The 13,719-nt window shown below is 50.4% G+C and overlaps 2 protein-coding genes across 3 annotated transcripts in view; both read right to left on the bottom strand.

The window, feature by feature from the left end:
• Positions 1–13,719, bottom strand: part of KDM2A (lysine demethylase 2A) — a 601,751-nt gene that overhangs the window by 85,202 nt on the left and 502,830 nt on the right. The gene's annotated exons all lie outside the window — the stretch shown is intronic.
• RHOD (ras homolog family member D) lies at positions 4,008–13,325 on the bottom strand. Its single transcript, XM_050956473.1, is given in 5 exon segments — positions 4,008–4,378; positions 4,723–4,857; positions 5,350–5,459; positions 9,483–9,570; positions 13,182–13,325. Coding segments are annotated over 5 exon segments (633 nt in total). The 3' UTR covers positions 4,008–4,222.

Here is a 13,719-nt window from a genome sequence, read left to right as displayed (position 1 = left end):
CCTTCTCCCCCTGGGTCCTTGGTTGCTAGGTGTCAATGTGCTGGTGACTGTTAAGATAAGTTCCTGTCTGCATCCTAAAAGACTTGCCCATACCGGTATTGCCCTGGCCTCTTCCTTTGTCAGTCAGTGTTAAAGGCATTCTGAACTATATGCATTTCCTCACCTTTTGGGGGCGAAGCCAGACTTTCAGGCACCTGCTCCCCTACTTGGTGTAAACTTTGCTTGTACCAATCAGAAACAAACACACACAGTTTTTGGGCCCTGTCCCCTATGACACTTCTATGATGTCATAGTGGGTATTTTAGGCTGGTCTGCCATGTGCAGGCAGAAGAGGAGAAAGAAAAATGAATCCTGTGTACCTTGTACACACCCGTAACCGAGCCTGATCACCTCGAAGTCTCTCTCAGCTCACGTGTTTTAAGCAGAGTTTCTACGTTTGCCGGTCGTTATGAGTTGGTTTGTATTCGTAAGAATTGGTTATTACTAAATGCTGCATCTGTGTTTATAAATATTGTTTACTGCATCTTTGTTTATAAATATTGTTTAATAGTAAATGCTTTAGCCATTGTATGTTTTAAGTTCCATTAACCCTATTAGCTAATCATATACTGCTCCCCTACCCCTTGTAACTATCCCCAATAAAACTTTTAATTAATTAATTTTAGTTGTGTGCGTGCCTGCAGTTTGCATCGTGACCCAGACCCTCCTTGCATCCCTTACCTATACAGTCTATTGCCACGTGCAGCCTGGTAAATAACAGCTCTGCATTTTTCTTTCACCCCTAAAAGTACGTGGCAATCTACGGTGACTAGGTTTTCCATTGTCTTTTTGGACTTCCCATTGATATGGGACTGGCTTCGGCCACTCTTTTTTAAAATGACCCTATAATGGAGTGTATGTACCCCATGCCAGCCCAGCAACTAAAGGGTTAACACAGCCCTCATTGCCTGCCCTCATTGATTGACTGCCTCAGTGCAACTGGGAATATAAAAGGACTGGGAGAGGATGATGTGTTTCCCCAAGGAGTAAGCAGGCCTAGAGGAGGGCACTCTTTCCAGCAAGCTGCTGAAGAGCTGTTCAAGGAGAACACCTTAGGAGGAGAGAGCCCCCAGCACCTGGGGGAAGTAAGCAGGATCTTAGGGCACAGCTGGAGGTGATGAATACTGATCTGGCTTATATAGCTTGAGGGCCCTGAGCTGGAACCTCCTTGAGTGGGTGGGTCTGGGTTCCTCTACTAACACACTGATCATAGGTGTGGAAACTAGAGGTGTGGGGGGTGCTGCAGTATCCCCAGGTTTTGTGCAGGCCCACTGGCTCTGCACCCAGGCCTCCACTCTACAGCCTGGGGCTTGGGTCCTGGCTGCTGGTCTGTGCTTGGGGCTCTTGCCTCAGGGCCCCACTCCTAGCCCTGGGGCCCTGTGCCTAGGACTCCACTCTCTGGCTCTGTGCTTGTGGCTTGCACCTCAGCTGTTGGACCCATGCCTGGGGCCCTGCTACTGGCCCTGTGCTCACCCCCAGCCTTTGCCCCCTTACCCCTGTCTGGGTCCTCCTTCCCAGAGACATAGCACTGCTCCTGGCTCCAGCTAGGGGAGGGGTGTGGACAGGGGTAAAGGGGCTGGCTTTCAGCATCCCCTCTGTTAAAAGGGTTCCAGCACCGCTGTGTGCCAGGCCAACTTCAGCTGTTATGCCCTATCTGGCCAGAGGGGGCACCATTGCACTGACACCAACTCACAAACCCATACAGGCTCAGACAGGTGACGTTAATACTTGTGTGTCTCAGCCTGCCCTGAGAGCCAACAGTCCTTCCCCCCTCCTACCCCCTCCATGGCTAACAATGCAACATGGGGAAACTGAAGCTCATAAAAATATTATAGAAAATCCCCACTTTGTCACATACTGAAACAGTCTTTTGTCCTGTCATAGATAGGGTGGCCCCTTGTCTTTTTTATCTCTGTTTTCAGGTATTTGCAGTGGTTTCTGGTAGTTTTCTACTGATAATCTTGGGATGGAGCAAGGCTAGACGATTGAGCCTTGCATTACATCACCACTAATGAGGGACGCATGACAACTCCTGCTTGAATGGGTTTTCACCAGACATATCCCCGGGAGACCATCTTCGACTGAGTCCATAAAGCATACCTTCAATGTAGTTATGTTTCTTAAATTATTACCTGTAACAACTACTTGCAATGATTAGGAGTCTTGATAAGTCACAAGCTTTCTGTAGCTATCTTCCATATTACCCTTTATGGATAAATGCTGGGCAAGACATGTTTGATGTAGTGAGTTTATCAGGTCTGAAATAAGAGTTGCTTGTGCAGAACAGGGGACCCTTTGCCAAAGGTCCTTTGTGTCACTCTTGTGGCTAACTTAGTTAATTCCCAATGGGGTGGGTCATCCCATTCCCTATAACTAGTATGTATGCCAGCCTCCTCCAGCCCCATGGGGCTGATCAGCATCACTCCATTGGAATCAAGGAGGCTAGGTACCCAGTGGGTGTAAACTGGTTGTAGCTCTGGAGTTAGGAGAGCCAAATCCCCAAATGGTGTAAATCAACCCTATTTCCATTGGAATCAATGGGCCAGATCCCCAGCTGGAGCTGCAAGGGGGCTAAATCCCTAGCCAGTGTAAATTTGGCATTACTCCATTGGCATCTGGGTCAGATCCCCAGCTGGTGTAAATGGGTGCAGCCCTATTGGAGTCAATGGAATGATGCCAATTTACTCCAGTCAGGTTCTGTCCTGTTGTGCTGAGCTCTGGGTACCACATTACCAGAGTGAAATTAACACACTGGTAGCTGCTCAGAGAAGAGCTCAGGTGACTGATTTAGGAGGATCCAGCTGATTTAGGGGTGCAGCAGTGAAGGGGGGTTGTGACACAGGATCTCTGATGGGTTAAACCCCCAGGAAGGAGGATCTTAATTTGACAGACAGGGGAATAACTCAAGTCATAGGATGGAACCTGAGTGAGGGAAAAGAGAAGCGAGGAGATATTCTGGGAGATGTAGGGCTGCCCAGAAAGGGGGGAGTAGGCAAGTGGGGCAATTTGCTCCAGGCCCCGTAGGGGCCCCCCTGAGAGTTTTTTGGGGCCCCTGGAGCAGGGTCCTTCACTCGCTCCAGGGGCCCTGGAAAACTCTCGCGAGGCCCAGGCCCCCGGAGCTGCTTCTGCTCCAGGTCTCCAGCAGTGGGGGAGGGGTCCTTCCACTCCAGGACCCTCTGCTGAAGTGCTGGGTCTTTGGCAGCAATTTGGCAGTGGGGGGCCCTTGCTGCTGAAGACCCCAAGCCCCGTGAATCCTCCGGGCAGCCCTGGGAAGATGAGATGGCTTAGGCCATGGGATCTGCCTCCAGGGGAGGTGATGGGAGCCCCAATGGCACTGAACATGACTGGTCAAGACCATAGGAAATGTCCTGTTGGGAGATCAATCCTGCCCTGGCTTTGTGGTGATAAGCTGGGTGGTCTAGTTGGTCCTTCTCATCTCTCACACCAAGGGGTCTTTGGGCATTTCCTCACTTGGATTTCCCTGATGGGAGAGGGAGCCTCACCCTCAGCCCTTTGCTCAGCCTTATCTGTTACTCCCAGTTAGTATTTATTATGTGTATTATTGCAGCATCCAGGAGCCCCAGCCATGGGCTAGGACCTCACTTTGTGAGGTGCTGTACAAACATACAACAAAGACAACACCACAGTCCCTCCTTGGGCTTATGCACTGCAGAGACTTGTGGCTGTGGAGTCTTGTGGATGGATTTGGGGAATTGGTCACTGGACATGAATGGGACCCCTGTGGATCAGTGCTGGGAGTTTGTGCGGGAGCCACACCAAGCCAAGCCTGGTTATGGTGATGGGAGCAGTGCTGAGCTGAGCTGTGCTATTAGAAGCCATGTGGGCTGGTAGCTGCCAAATGGAGCAAGGTGAAGCTCGGAGGAGTTAGGGCTATTGGACATGTACTCATGTTCTGTTGCAGAGCTGAGGGCGTGAATCCTGTGAGCTGGAACCAGCTGGAATGAGACCAGAGTGGAGAAGGAGCCATGTCAGACTATGGGGGAGGCACTCGCCCTTCCTGTGGCATCATTCACCTCCTGGTGATGCCTGTTGCAAGGAGGGCGAGATCTGCCATCGGTCCTGGCTGTGTGGGAGCCGATGCCCATGGAGATGCTGGAGGGCAGTGCTGGCCCTGGGATGGGTGCAGGGCATTGGGGCGTCCCCAGGAGGAGTGTGGAGCTGGCTAGGAGAGCAGGCAGCTCCTCTTGAGTTTCCATTTGTGCTGGCTCTTCTGCATGGCACTGGAGGCCTTTGTGAAGATGTTGGTGATGTTCTCCTGGTACTTGGCCGAGCACTCGAAGTAGGTGACAGCATGCACCTCCCGGGCCATGGCCTCCGCCTACAACAGGGGAGTGGTGTGAGACCTGCAGTTGGTAGAGGGTGGTGACCCTGCTGAAGGCATGGCATGCCCATTGTACAGCCTGGGGCCTCCAGGATCCATTTCCATTGAGCATCACCTCCCCTACCACCATCCCTGGGCTTCCCCATGTCTTTGGCAGGGCCCAGTACATGCCCTACTTCGGCTGATGCTGCCTTGTCACAACCTCATCCCAACATGGAGTCTAGGAGCTTGGCTGACCCCTGGCCCATTATCTCTGGGAGGGACTATTTTTCTTTCCTGAGGATTCAGGATGGTGCGTGCTGGCCAAGTGGGCCGGGAGGATGGGGAAGGGGCTGCATCACCTTGTGGTAGGTGATGGGCTACAGCTGGTCCTCATGGAGCCACCTCAGAAGGACCTTGTCCTTCCTCAGGTCAGTCTTGCAGCCCACCAGCACAATGGGGATACCCTTGCAGAAGTGATTCACCTCCGGGTACCACTGTGCAGGGAAAAAGATGGAGACGGGGGGCTGAGCACTGGGGCAGGAGACCTTGCATGCCTTCAGAGACTTTAGGGGAGGGTCTGAGCCCCATGTTCACCTTCATTAAATCGGGGAATGGGATGTACACCTAAGGAACACAATAGAGGGCAGCGGAACAGAGCTAGAGCAGGGGTGGGCCAACTTTTTGGCCTGAGGGCCATGTCTGGGTATGGAAATTGTATGGCCCACCATACATGCTCATGAAATTGGGGGTTGGCTGTAGGGGAGCTCCTGGCTACTCCAGTCCCAGCCTCTCCCAGCTGGGGGCACTGCAGAGAGAGGGGTGGAGTGCTGGCTGTGGGGTGAGGGGGAAGCTTCCAACTACTCCAGTCCTTGCCACTCCCAGCAGGGGGTGCTGCAGGGAGCAGGGCAGCAGCACTGGCTGTGTGGGGAGCTTCCAGCTACTCCAGTCCCAGCCTCCCCCCTTTGATCTATAGACCATTTTGTTACCTTTGTGAGAATGTTGTCAAAGCTGTTGGGGCTGGTGACATCGAAGCACACGAGAATCACATGGGCTCCTGTGTAGGAGAGGGGACGGAGCCTGTCGTAATCTTCCTGCCCTATGAGGAGGAAATGGCAGTCACTAAGTACGCCTCCCCTTCAAGTGCGGGGTCTCCAACCTCCCTCCCCATCCTCTGTATGTAAGAGGGAATCTAGCCCTCAGGAACAGCTAACAATGTGTATTCAGCCACCCACTGGTGCACTCACACATACACATGTCTACTGACACACACTAACGTGCTGATACATATGTGCATGCATACTCACAGATGCATGTACATGTGTGTACGCATGTACACTCTAGCACACGCATGAACTCCCACAAACTTACACTCTCTGACACTCCAAATAGGCCCTGAAGAAAGCCCCCCAATAGCTGGCAGAGATTCAAGAAGTGGTGATCCATAGCTCTTCTAAGTGCCAGGGGAATCCCCTCTTGGCTTTTTTCTCCTTGGCCTGCCTGGCATTGTCCTGGCTGGTCTGGGTTCAAATTCCTGCTCTGCCATGGAGTTCATCTGCAACCTGGGGTGAGTCTCTTAGCTGTGCCATGCCTCAGTTTTCCCATCTGTGCAATGGGGATTATAGCAGTGCCCTAACTCACAGGGGCATTACAAGGATAAATTTTCTAGAGATTGCAAGGAGATCAGATACTGTGAAGATGGGAACTAGAAAAGTATCTTAGATAGACAGCCTTCTGCCCACACCCCCATTCACCCATGCCCAGAGTTTCCATCACTCCACACACCCATTATCTGAACGATAGCCCTGCTTTTGCAATGTAGGTATGATGAGTCTCATGGTTTTATCATGACAGCTGGTATTTCTCCAAAAGCTCCAGCTCCTGGAGTCATTTGATTAGGGGTGACTGTCCTCTACATTTAAATAAAGAGGAAGGTTGTAGCTCTTATGGAGTGGAGGAAAGTCTGACAAGGTAAGGACTCAGAAACCAGAAAGAAAAGAAAGCGCTCCCAGTTTATTACAGATCTCATGAATTTTTTTGAAGCTGATCTTATGAATTTCTGAGACCTGGCCCCTGCTGTTGGAAGGAATGGGGGGCCAGCAGACCTGGGCCGTGTCACTTGCAGCTCAGGGTACGGGACAGAGCTCAGGATGCCAACAGCAGAACCCAGAAAGAACTTTGATCCCACAGTGCTGAGGTGGGCCTGTGGGAAAGGGGCCTTTCTGTTTGCAGGAAAATGTTTTAAGAAAGTTTGCATGCTAATAAAAGCCACCCATTGATTTGCATAGTACACCACACCCGAACACACACATATAGTGTACACAATCTTAGATCGAACTATGATTTGCATAGCAAGCCATGCCCCAAGCCTTACTCCTGTGACACTCAACTGTTCCTGACTACTGTACTCCTTTTAGGAGGCTGATTACTCTTGCCTACCCCAAGTTTCACCTCACTTAAAATTATGTGCTTACAAGATCAGACATAAACATACAAGTGTCACAGCACACTATTAGTGGAAAATTGCTTACTTTCTCATTTTTACTATATGATAAAATAAATCAATTGGAATACAACTATTGGAATACAACTATTGTACTTGTATGTCACTGTATTGTATACAGAGCAGTATAAAGAAGTTATTGTCAGTATGATATTTTAGTTTGTACTGACTTTGCTAGTGAACATAACGGCCATACTCGGTCAGACCAAAGGTCCATCTAGCCCAGTATCCTGTCTTCCAACAGTGGCCATGGCCAGGTGCCCCAGAGGGTGTGACCAGAACAGGTAATCGTCAACTGATCCATTCCCTGTCACTCATTCCTAGCTTCTGGAAAACAGGCTAGAGACACCATCCCTGCCCATCCTGGCTAATAGCCATTGATGGACCTATCCTCCATGAATTTATCTAGTTCTTTTTGAACCCTGTTATAGTTTTGGCCTTCACAACCAGGGGCGGCTCTACCTTTTTAGCTGCCCCAAGCACGGCAGGTAGGCTGCCTTTGGTAGCTTGCCTGCGGGAGGTCCACCAATCCTGCGCCTTTAGCGTACCCCCTGTTGAACTAGCACTGAAGCCGCAGGACTGGCAGACCTCCTGCAGGCAAGCTGCCAAAGGCTGCCTGACTGCTGCCCTCACAGGGACAGGCAGGGTGCTCCCAGTGGCTTGCCACCCCAGGCACACGCTTGGAGCACTGGTGCCTGGAGCCACCACTGTTCACAACATCTTCTGGCAAAGAATTCCACAGGATGATGGTGCATTGTGTGAAGAAATACCTCCTTTTGTTGTTTTAAACCTGCTGCCTAGTAATTTCATTTGGTGACCCCCTAGTTCTTGTGCTATGAGAAGGCCCAGGACTTCCTTATTTACTTTCTCAATACCAGTCATGATTTTATAGACGTCTATCTCATGTCTCCCCCTCCCCCCCCCTTAGTCATCTCTTTTCCAAGCTGAAAAGTCCCAGTCTTATTAACCTCTCCTCATACGGCACCAGTTCCATACCCCTAATCACTGTTGTTGCCCTTGTCTGAACCTTTTCCAATTCCAATATATCTTTTTTGAGATGGGGCAACCACATCTGCATGCACTATTCAAGATGTGGATGTACCATGGATTTATATAGAGGTAATATATTTTCTCTTATTATCTATCCCTTCCTTAATGATTCCCAACATTGTTTGCTTTTTTTTGACCGCCACTGCACACTGAGTGGTTGTTTTCAGAGAACTATCCACAATGACTCAAGATCTTTCTTGAGAGAGTGCTTTTTATGTAGCCTATTGTAAAATGAGGCAAATATCTAGATGAGTTGATGTACCCCCTGGAAGACTTCTGTGTACCCCTGGTTGAGAACCACTGGCCCCCACACACATTCCTAGACTCAAATAGACTGGTTAATTTTTCTCCCAGGATGTTGGCTCCCTCTACTGTTCACAGTGGGAGTATCATAGAATCATAGAAGATGAGGGTTGGAAGGGACTTCAGGAGGTCATCCAGTCCAACCCCCTGTTCAAAGCAGGACTAATCCCCAGACAGATTTTTACCCCAGTTCCCTAAATGGCCCCCTCAAGGATTGGAACTCACAACCCTGGGTTTAGCAGGCCACTGAACCACTCCTCCCCTCTCATACACCCGGATCTTCTCCCTGTATGTAAAGTAACTCTTCACTTAAAAGTCCTTCCGGTTAACCTTTCACTGTTAGTTGCTGATCAGTTAGGGAACATGCTTGTTTAAAGTTGTGCAATGCTCCCTTCTAAGGCGTTTAGCAGCTGCCTGCTTTATCTGCTGCTTGCAGGAAGAGCAGCCCATTGCAGCTAGCTGGTGAGGGCTTGTAACCAGGGTGGATGGGCAACCCCCCATCAGATCCCTGCTCCTCCAAGTTCCCTGTGCTGCAGCTGCCCCTCCCCTCACTGCCACGGAGCTGCTCCCAGAGACTCCTGTTTGCCGTAGGGGGGAGGGGAAAAGTGGGGGGCTAATGTCAGGGGTCTTGCTCCCCCTGCTCCTGCACCCTGATTACCTCATTTCCATAGAGCAGGGGGTACACACAACAGGGTTCAGGACAGAGGGAGCTTCCAGGCAGCAGCTGCAGTCTCAGCAAGCTGATCTAATAAACAAGGCAGTGTACTTAAGACTGAGGTCAGCTACTTAAAGGGGAAATGTGCATCTCTTGCTCTCACACACTTGGTGTGTGTCTCTGTCTGCTATGCTCTCTTCCCTCCCTCCATGCTTGCTGTCTTGTAGAGTGAAACTACATTAATAGCGAGTTAACCCTTGAGGGCTCAAACAAATTGTAGTTCATCATTTAGCAGTAAGGCATTCCCTGCGAAATATCCCACCCTCTGACTTCACCACCTCAATCCAGCTTCACAATCATCATCACTGTGTATCAGTATTAAATTGTTTGTTTAAAACTTATACTGCATGTGTGTATATATACACAGTGTGTGTGTATCTATATATATATATTATATATATAGTCTTTTGTCTGTGAAAAAAATTTCCCTGGAACTAACCCCCTCATTTACATTACATCTTATGGGGAAATTGGATTCACTTAGCATCATTTTGCTTAAAGTCACATTTTTCAGGAACATAACTACAGCATTAAATGAGGAGTTACTGTACCTGCTGTGTCCCACCGATTGGTGGCAAGCCGGTGCAAATCAATCTGGAAGGAGGCAGAGTACTTCTCAAACACAGTGGGGACATAGACCTAGGAGGATAAAGGAGGGGAGAGTCACTGTGCTGAAAGGAAAGACAGCCAGCCATCACTACTGCTCAGCAGGCTGGCCCATGGGGAGCTAGTGTTCATTCCTCCTTAGATGCTTGTCTGTCAGTCTATCTAAAGTACTCACATGACCTCCATCGCTGTAATAACTGAGTGCCTCACAATCTAATGTATTTATCCTCGCAACACTTTTGTGATGTAAGGAAATAATACCGCCATTGTAGAGATGGGAAACTGAGGCACCGAGCAGAGCAGGGTCACATAGGAAGCTCTTTGGAAGAGCAGAGACTTGAATGGAGGTCCCAAGGATGGCCCCTAACCACTGTCCATTCACTGCAACAGTATGTTTTCCCTCCCCACCCAGCCAATGTGATGTGTTAGGGGCCAGGGTGCTTGTGCTGTGTGTCTCCCTGTTGTTTTTTTTAATAATTATTGTTTTATTTACATGTAGAGATGAACCAATATTGATTTTTCAGTTCAGGGGCTGAACTGAAAGGAAAATAAATCAGTTTGAACCAAAATGGATTTTTGGGGGGCTTTTCTCATTGAAACACAAACCAAAACCAAACAAAACCACCCACAACAGCAAGCCTTCTCCCCCAAAACCCCAGAAACCAAACCCCTGAAATAAAATTCATCTTGGATCAAATGGAATATTTCATTTGAGCTGAGACATTTCCCTCTCAGTGTTTTGTTTCATGATGGATTGTATTGGAGTGTGTTTCACCTTTTTCATTTAAAAAAACCTGTCTACATTTCTAAATGAAACACTGTTTTGAAATGAAAAGTTGAAATGTTCAATTTTGAAATGGTGAAATACAACATTTTCATTTTTATTAAAAACCTTTTTGCCTCCAATTTTTTGGAGGGAATCTGAAACTAGTCACTGAATTTGACCCAAGTTGGTGAATATTTCTGGTGCTCTAAAATATGCATTTTGTGGGCAAATTAAGTATTCACTGAAAAATTGTTTCCCAGATCTATTTGCTTACGAGAGACACCACCCCATTGTGCTCAGCCCTGTACATGTATAACAAGGAGGTGGTTCTGGCCCCAAAAGGTTTACATGCCAAGCATGAAGTCAGAGAGGGTGGGTGGCTGCCACAAAGACAGTGAGAGGTGAGTGGAACTCACAGTGGCCATAGCTCCCCAGTTGCTTGGTGGTTGGTGTCATTTGCAGGCCATGCAGCAGAGGTGGGTTTGAAGGAGAAGAACATGTTGGATTAGTGTATTCTTCCAAGCTGCCTCTCCACTATGCAAGAGGTGCAGCCTGAGAGCAAGCACCAAGGTGCTAGTGGGGAGATGCAGGCTGTTCTTCAGATGGAAGAGGCGCCAATATACAGTGCCCCAATGCATGCTCCAAAGAAGAGCTCTGTGTGAGCTTGGAAGCTTGTCTCTTTAAAAGCTATTCCTTCACCCACCTTGTTTCTCTAATACCCTGGGACCAATACAGCTATAACCAGGGCCGGTGCAAGGATGTTTCGCGCCCTAGGCGAAACTTCCACCTTGCACCCTACCCCCCACATCCTGAGGGCCCCCCCAGGCAGCTCCCCATCCCCCACCCCAACTCACCCCTGTTCTGCGCACGAGTACGAGCACCAATCAGCTTAGGCACCACAAGCCTGGGAGGCGGGAGAAGTGAAGCAGCCACGGTGTGCTTGGGGAGGAGGCAGGGCAGGGGTGAGCTGGGGCGGGGAGTTCCCCTGCATGCCGCCCCCCCCCGCTTACTTGCTGCAGGTGGCCCTCCCCGCGCTCCCCTCCCCCAGCTCCCTCTGCCTAAATGCTGGTGGCAACCTGTGCGGCTGAAGATCCAGCCGCCGCAGTCGCTGCCGAAGAAAATGGCGCCCCCCAAATCCTAGCACCCTAGGCGACCACCTAAATTGCCTAAATGGTTGCACTGGCCCTAGCTATAACAACATTTCATATGGTCTATTTGAATCACTCTATAACATTGAATAGGGCATGATACACCACTAGAGAGTTCTCTATAACCGTTCACAAAAGCCTTTAGAAAATGTTTCATTCTCCATTGCTTTTTATAGTTGGTTTGTAGAGGAATTCCTACAGAGCCCACCTGTTTCCCGCCCCACTAAATTCCATAGGATTTGCCCTGAAAGATTAAGAGAACCTTTGATTTTTCACCAGCCCAAAAAACCTGAAGTAGCTCTGTGTCCTTCTGCCTGGGCTCCATTTATGAAACCACTGCGATAGGTCTGATGGCCATACTGGTATACACATGCTACAGCAAACTGCCTGGGCTAGTTAAGTTCTAGACTAGACCAACTTTCTGTTTAAAGCTCAACTTTTCTAAATGCTAGAAAATCCTCCTAGTTACTTGGATTGCTTTGACATTTTGTGTGCCTCATGGAGGTGCGGGTACAATTAGTGAGCAAAATTTGGGGTCATTTCCCCAAGGGTTACTGAGTTTATACTAGCGCAGCAGTTCTCAAACTGTGGGTTAGGACCCTGTTTTAATGGGGTCACAGGCCTGGTGTTAAACTTGCTGCGTGCCCCACTTCCAGGGTAGTGGGACTCGGGTGAGCTCAGGCTTCATTTCCCTCGTCCACGCCTGGGGTTGTGTTTTAGTAATTTTTGTTGTCAGAAGGGGGTTGCAGTGCAGTGAAGTTTGAGAACTGCTGTACTAGTGTAACTGTCACCACTAGGGGGTTATACAGCATGCTCTATACCAGTACAGCCAGAGCAGCAGAGCTACAAATTGTGTGTTCAGCCAGAGCCTTACAGCAGCTCAGCATGTAGCTGGGAAGTCTGGAAATGCCCCGGTTCACTGCTGGAGGTAACCCGGCAGGCTGGGATCTCTCTAGCCACCGCCGGCTGCTAAGACAATCCTGCCTGGGTGACCTCCTGCCAGCTCCTTGGGGAGGGTGTTTGCTGGCGGCCTTAGCAGAGCGGGTTTCCTGGGCAGGGGGAATGTCATGAGACCAGGCCTCTCTTCAGTGCGATCACTTTCACTTCCCTTGGCCAGCCGGGCTCCTGCAGTCTGCTGATGGGGGGAGTTTCCCTCCACCCCCAGAGGTTCCTGCCTGGCTTTGCTGCACAGAGGGCTTACTCAGAGCACCTGGCAGGGGAGACTGGGGCAGTGAGCTTGTGTCAAGGAGGGGCTACTCTATGGATCAGGGCTTTGACCCAGTGGGGGAAGAGGTTATCTTGGAGACAGAACAGGTGGGCCAAGCATGCCTAGTTCAGGGTCCCATGTGGGAAGCTGTATGAGGGGGTTCTCTCTGGGTTGGGTTCTCCCAGGGGAAGCGGTGCATGTCTGGACTGGGATACAGTCTGTGTCCCATGTGGGGTGGGGTGGGAGAACAGAGTGAGGGGAGGAGGGTCTAGGGCAGAGTCCCATGGAAAGCAGTGTGTTTGTGTGGGTCTCTCTGGGGCAGGGATAGGGTCCCATGGAGAAGCAGTGAGGATGAGGGGAAGCCTCTCTGTGGTAGGGGCAGGGCCCTATGGGGATCCAGTGTGAGGGGCAAGGGGTCTCTCTGGGGCAGGGTCCCCTTGGTGGATCAGTGTAAGGGGAAAGGTATCTCAGGCAGAAACAGGGTCCAATGGAGGAGCAGTGTGAAGAGAGGAGAGGTTCTTACCCTGGGGAAATCACCCTTGGCGAAGACCATGAGCAGGGAGGTCTTTCCACAGCCTCCGTCCCCCACGATCACAGCTTTGATCTCGGTGGGCCCTGTCTCCGTTTCCCCTGCTGTCTGGCTCTGTGCCCTGTCTCCTCGCTGCATCTCCAGCACTCTGTGCCTAACAGCCCATCTGAGGGGCTCTGCCTGTCTCTGTTACTCAGCTGCCCTGAACCACCACCTGCCAGTGGGCACCATCCCAGAGCCTGAGAGCTGGACGGGGCAGGTTTCTTTTCCCCCTCAGATCACACCTGAGCCTGCCTTCTGTCTGGTGAGTCAGTGACCTCCGCTCTACAGGCCTCCTCCCCCTCCCCAAGAGTCCACCCCCCGTCTGAGCTACTCTTGGCTCTGAGACTGCAGGCGACACTGGTTTCTGCCCTACACCCAGCTCTGGCAGGAGGGTGCGTCCAGGAGCCGGAGGGTGCAGCCAGGAGCCAAAGAGGTCCACACCCTGCATGTGGCCTCCGTGGGGTAGGGAGAGCGGGGGCAGGTGTGGCCA

This window comes from Gopherus flavomarginatus, chromosome 5 (assembly GCF_025201925.1).
Source record: "Gopherus flavomarginatus isolate rGopFla2 chromosome 5, rGopFla2.mat.asm, whole genome shotgun sequence".
Taxonomy (NCBI): Eukaryota; Metazoa; Chordata; order Testudines; family Testudinidae; genus Gopherus; species Gopherus flavomarginatus.
The sequence above is the reverse complement of the archived record's forward strand: the minus strand, read 5'-3'. Positions and strand labels throughout refer to the sequence as shown.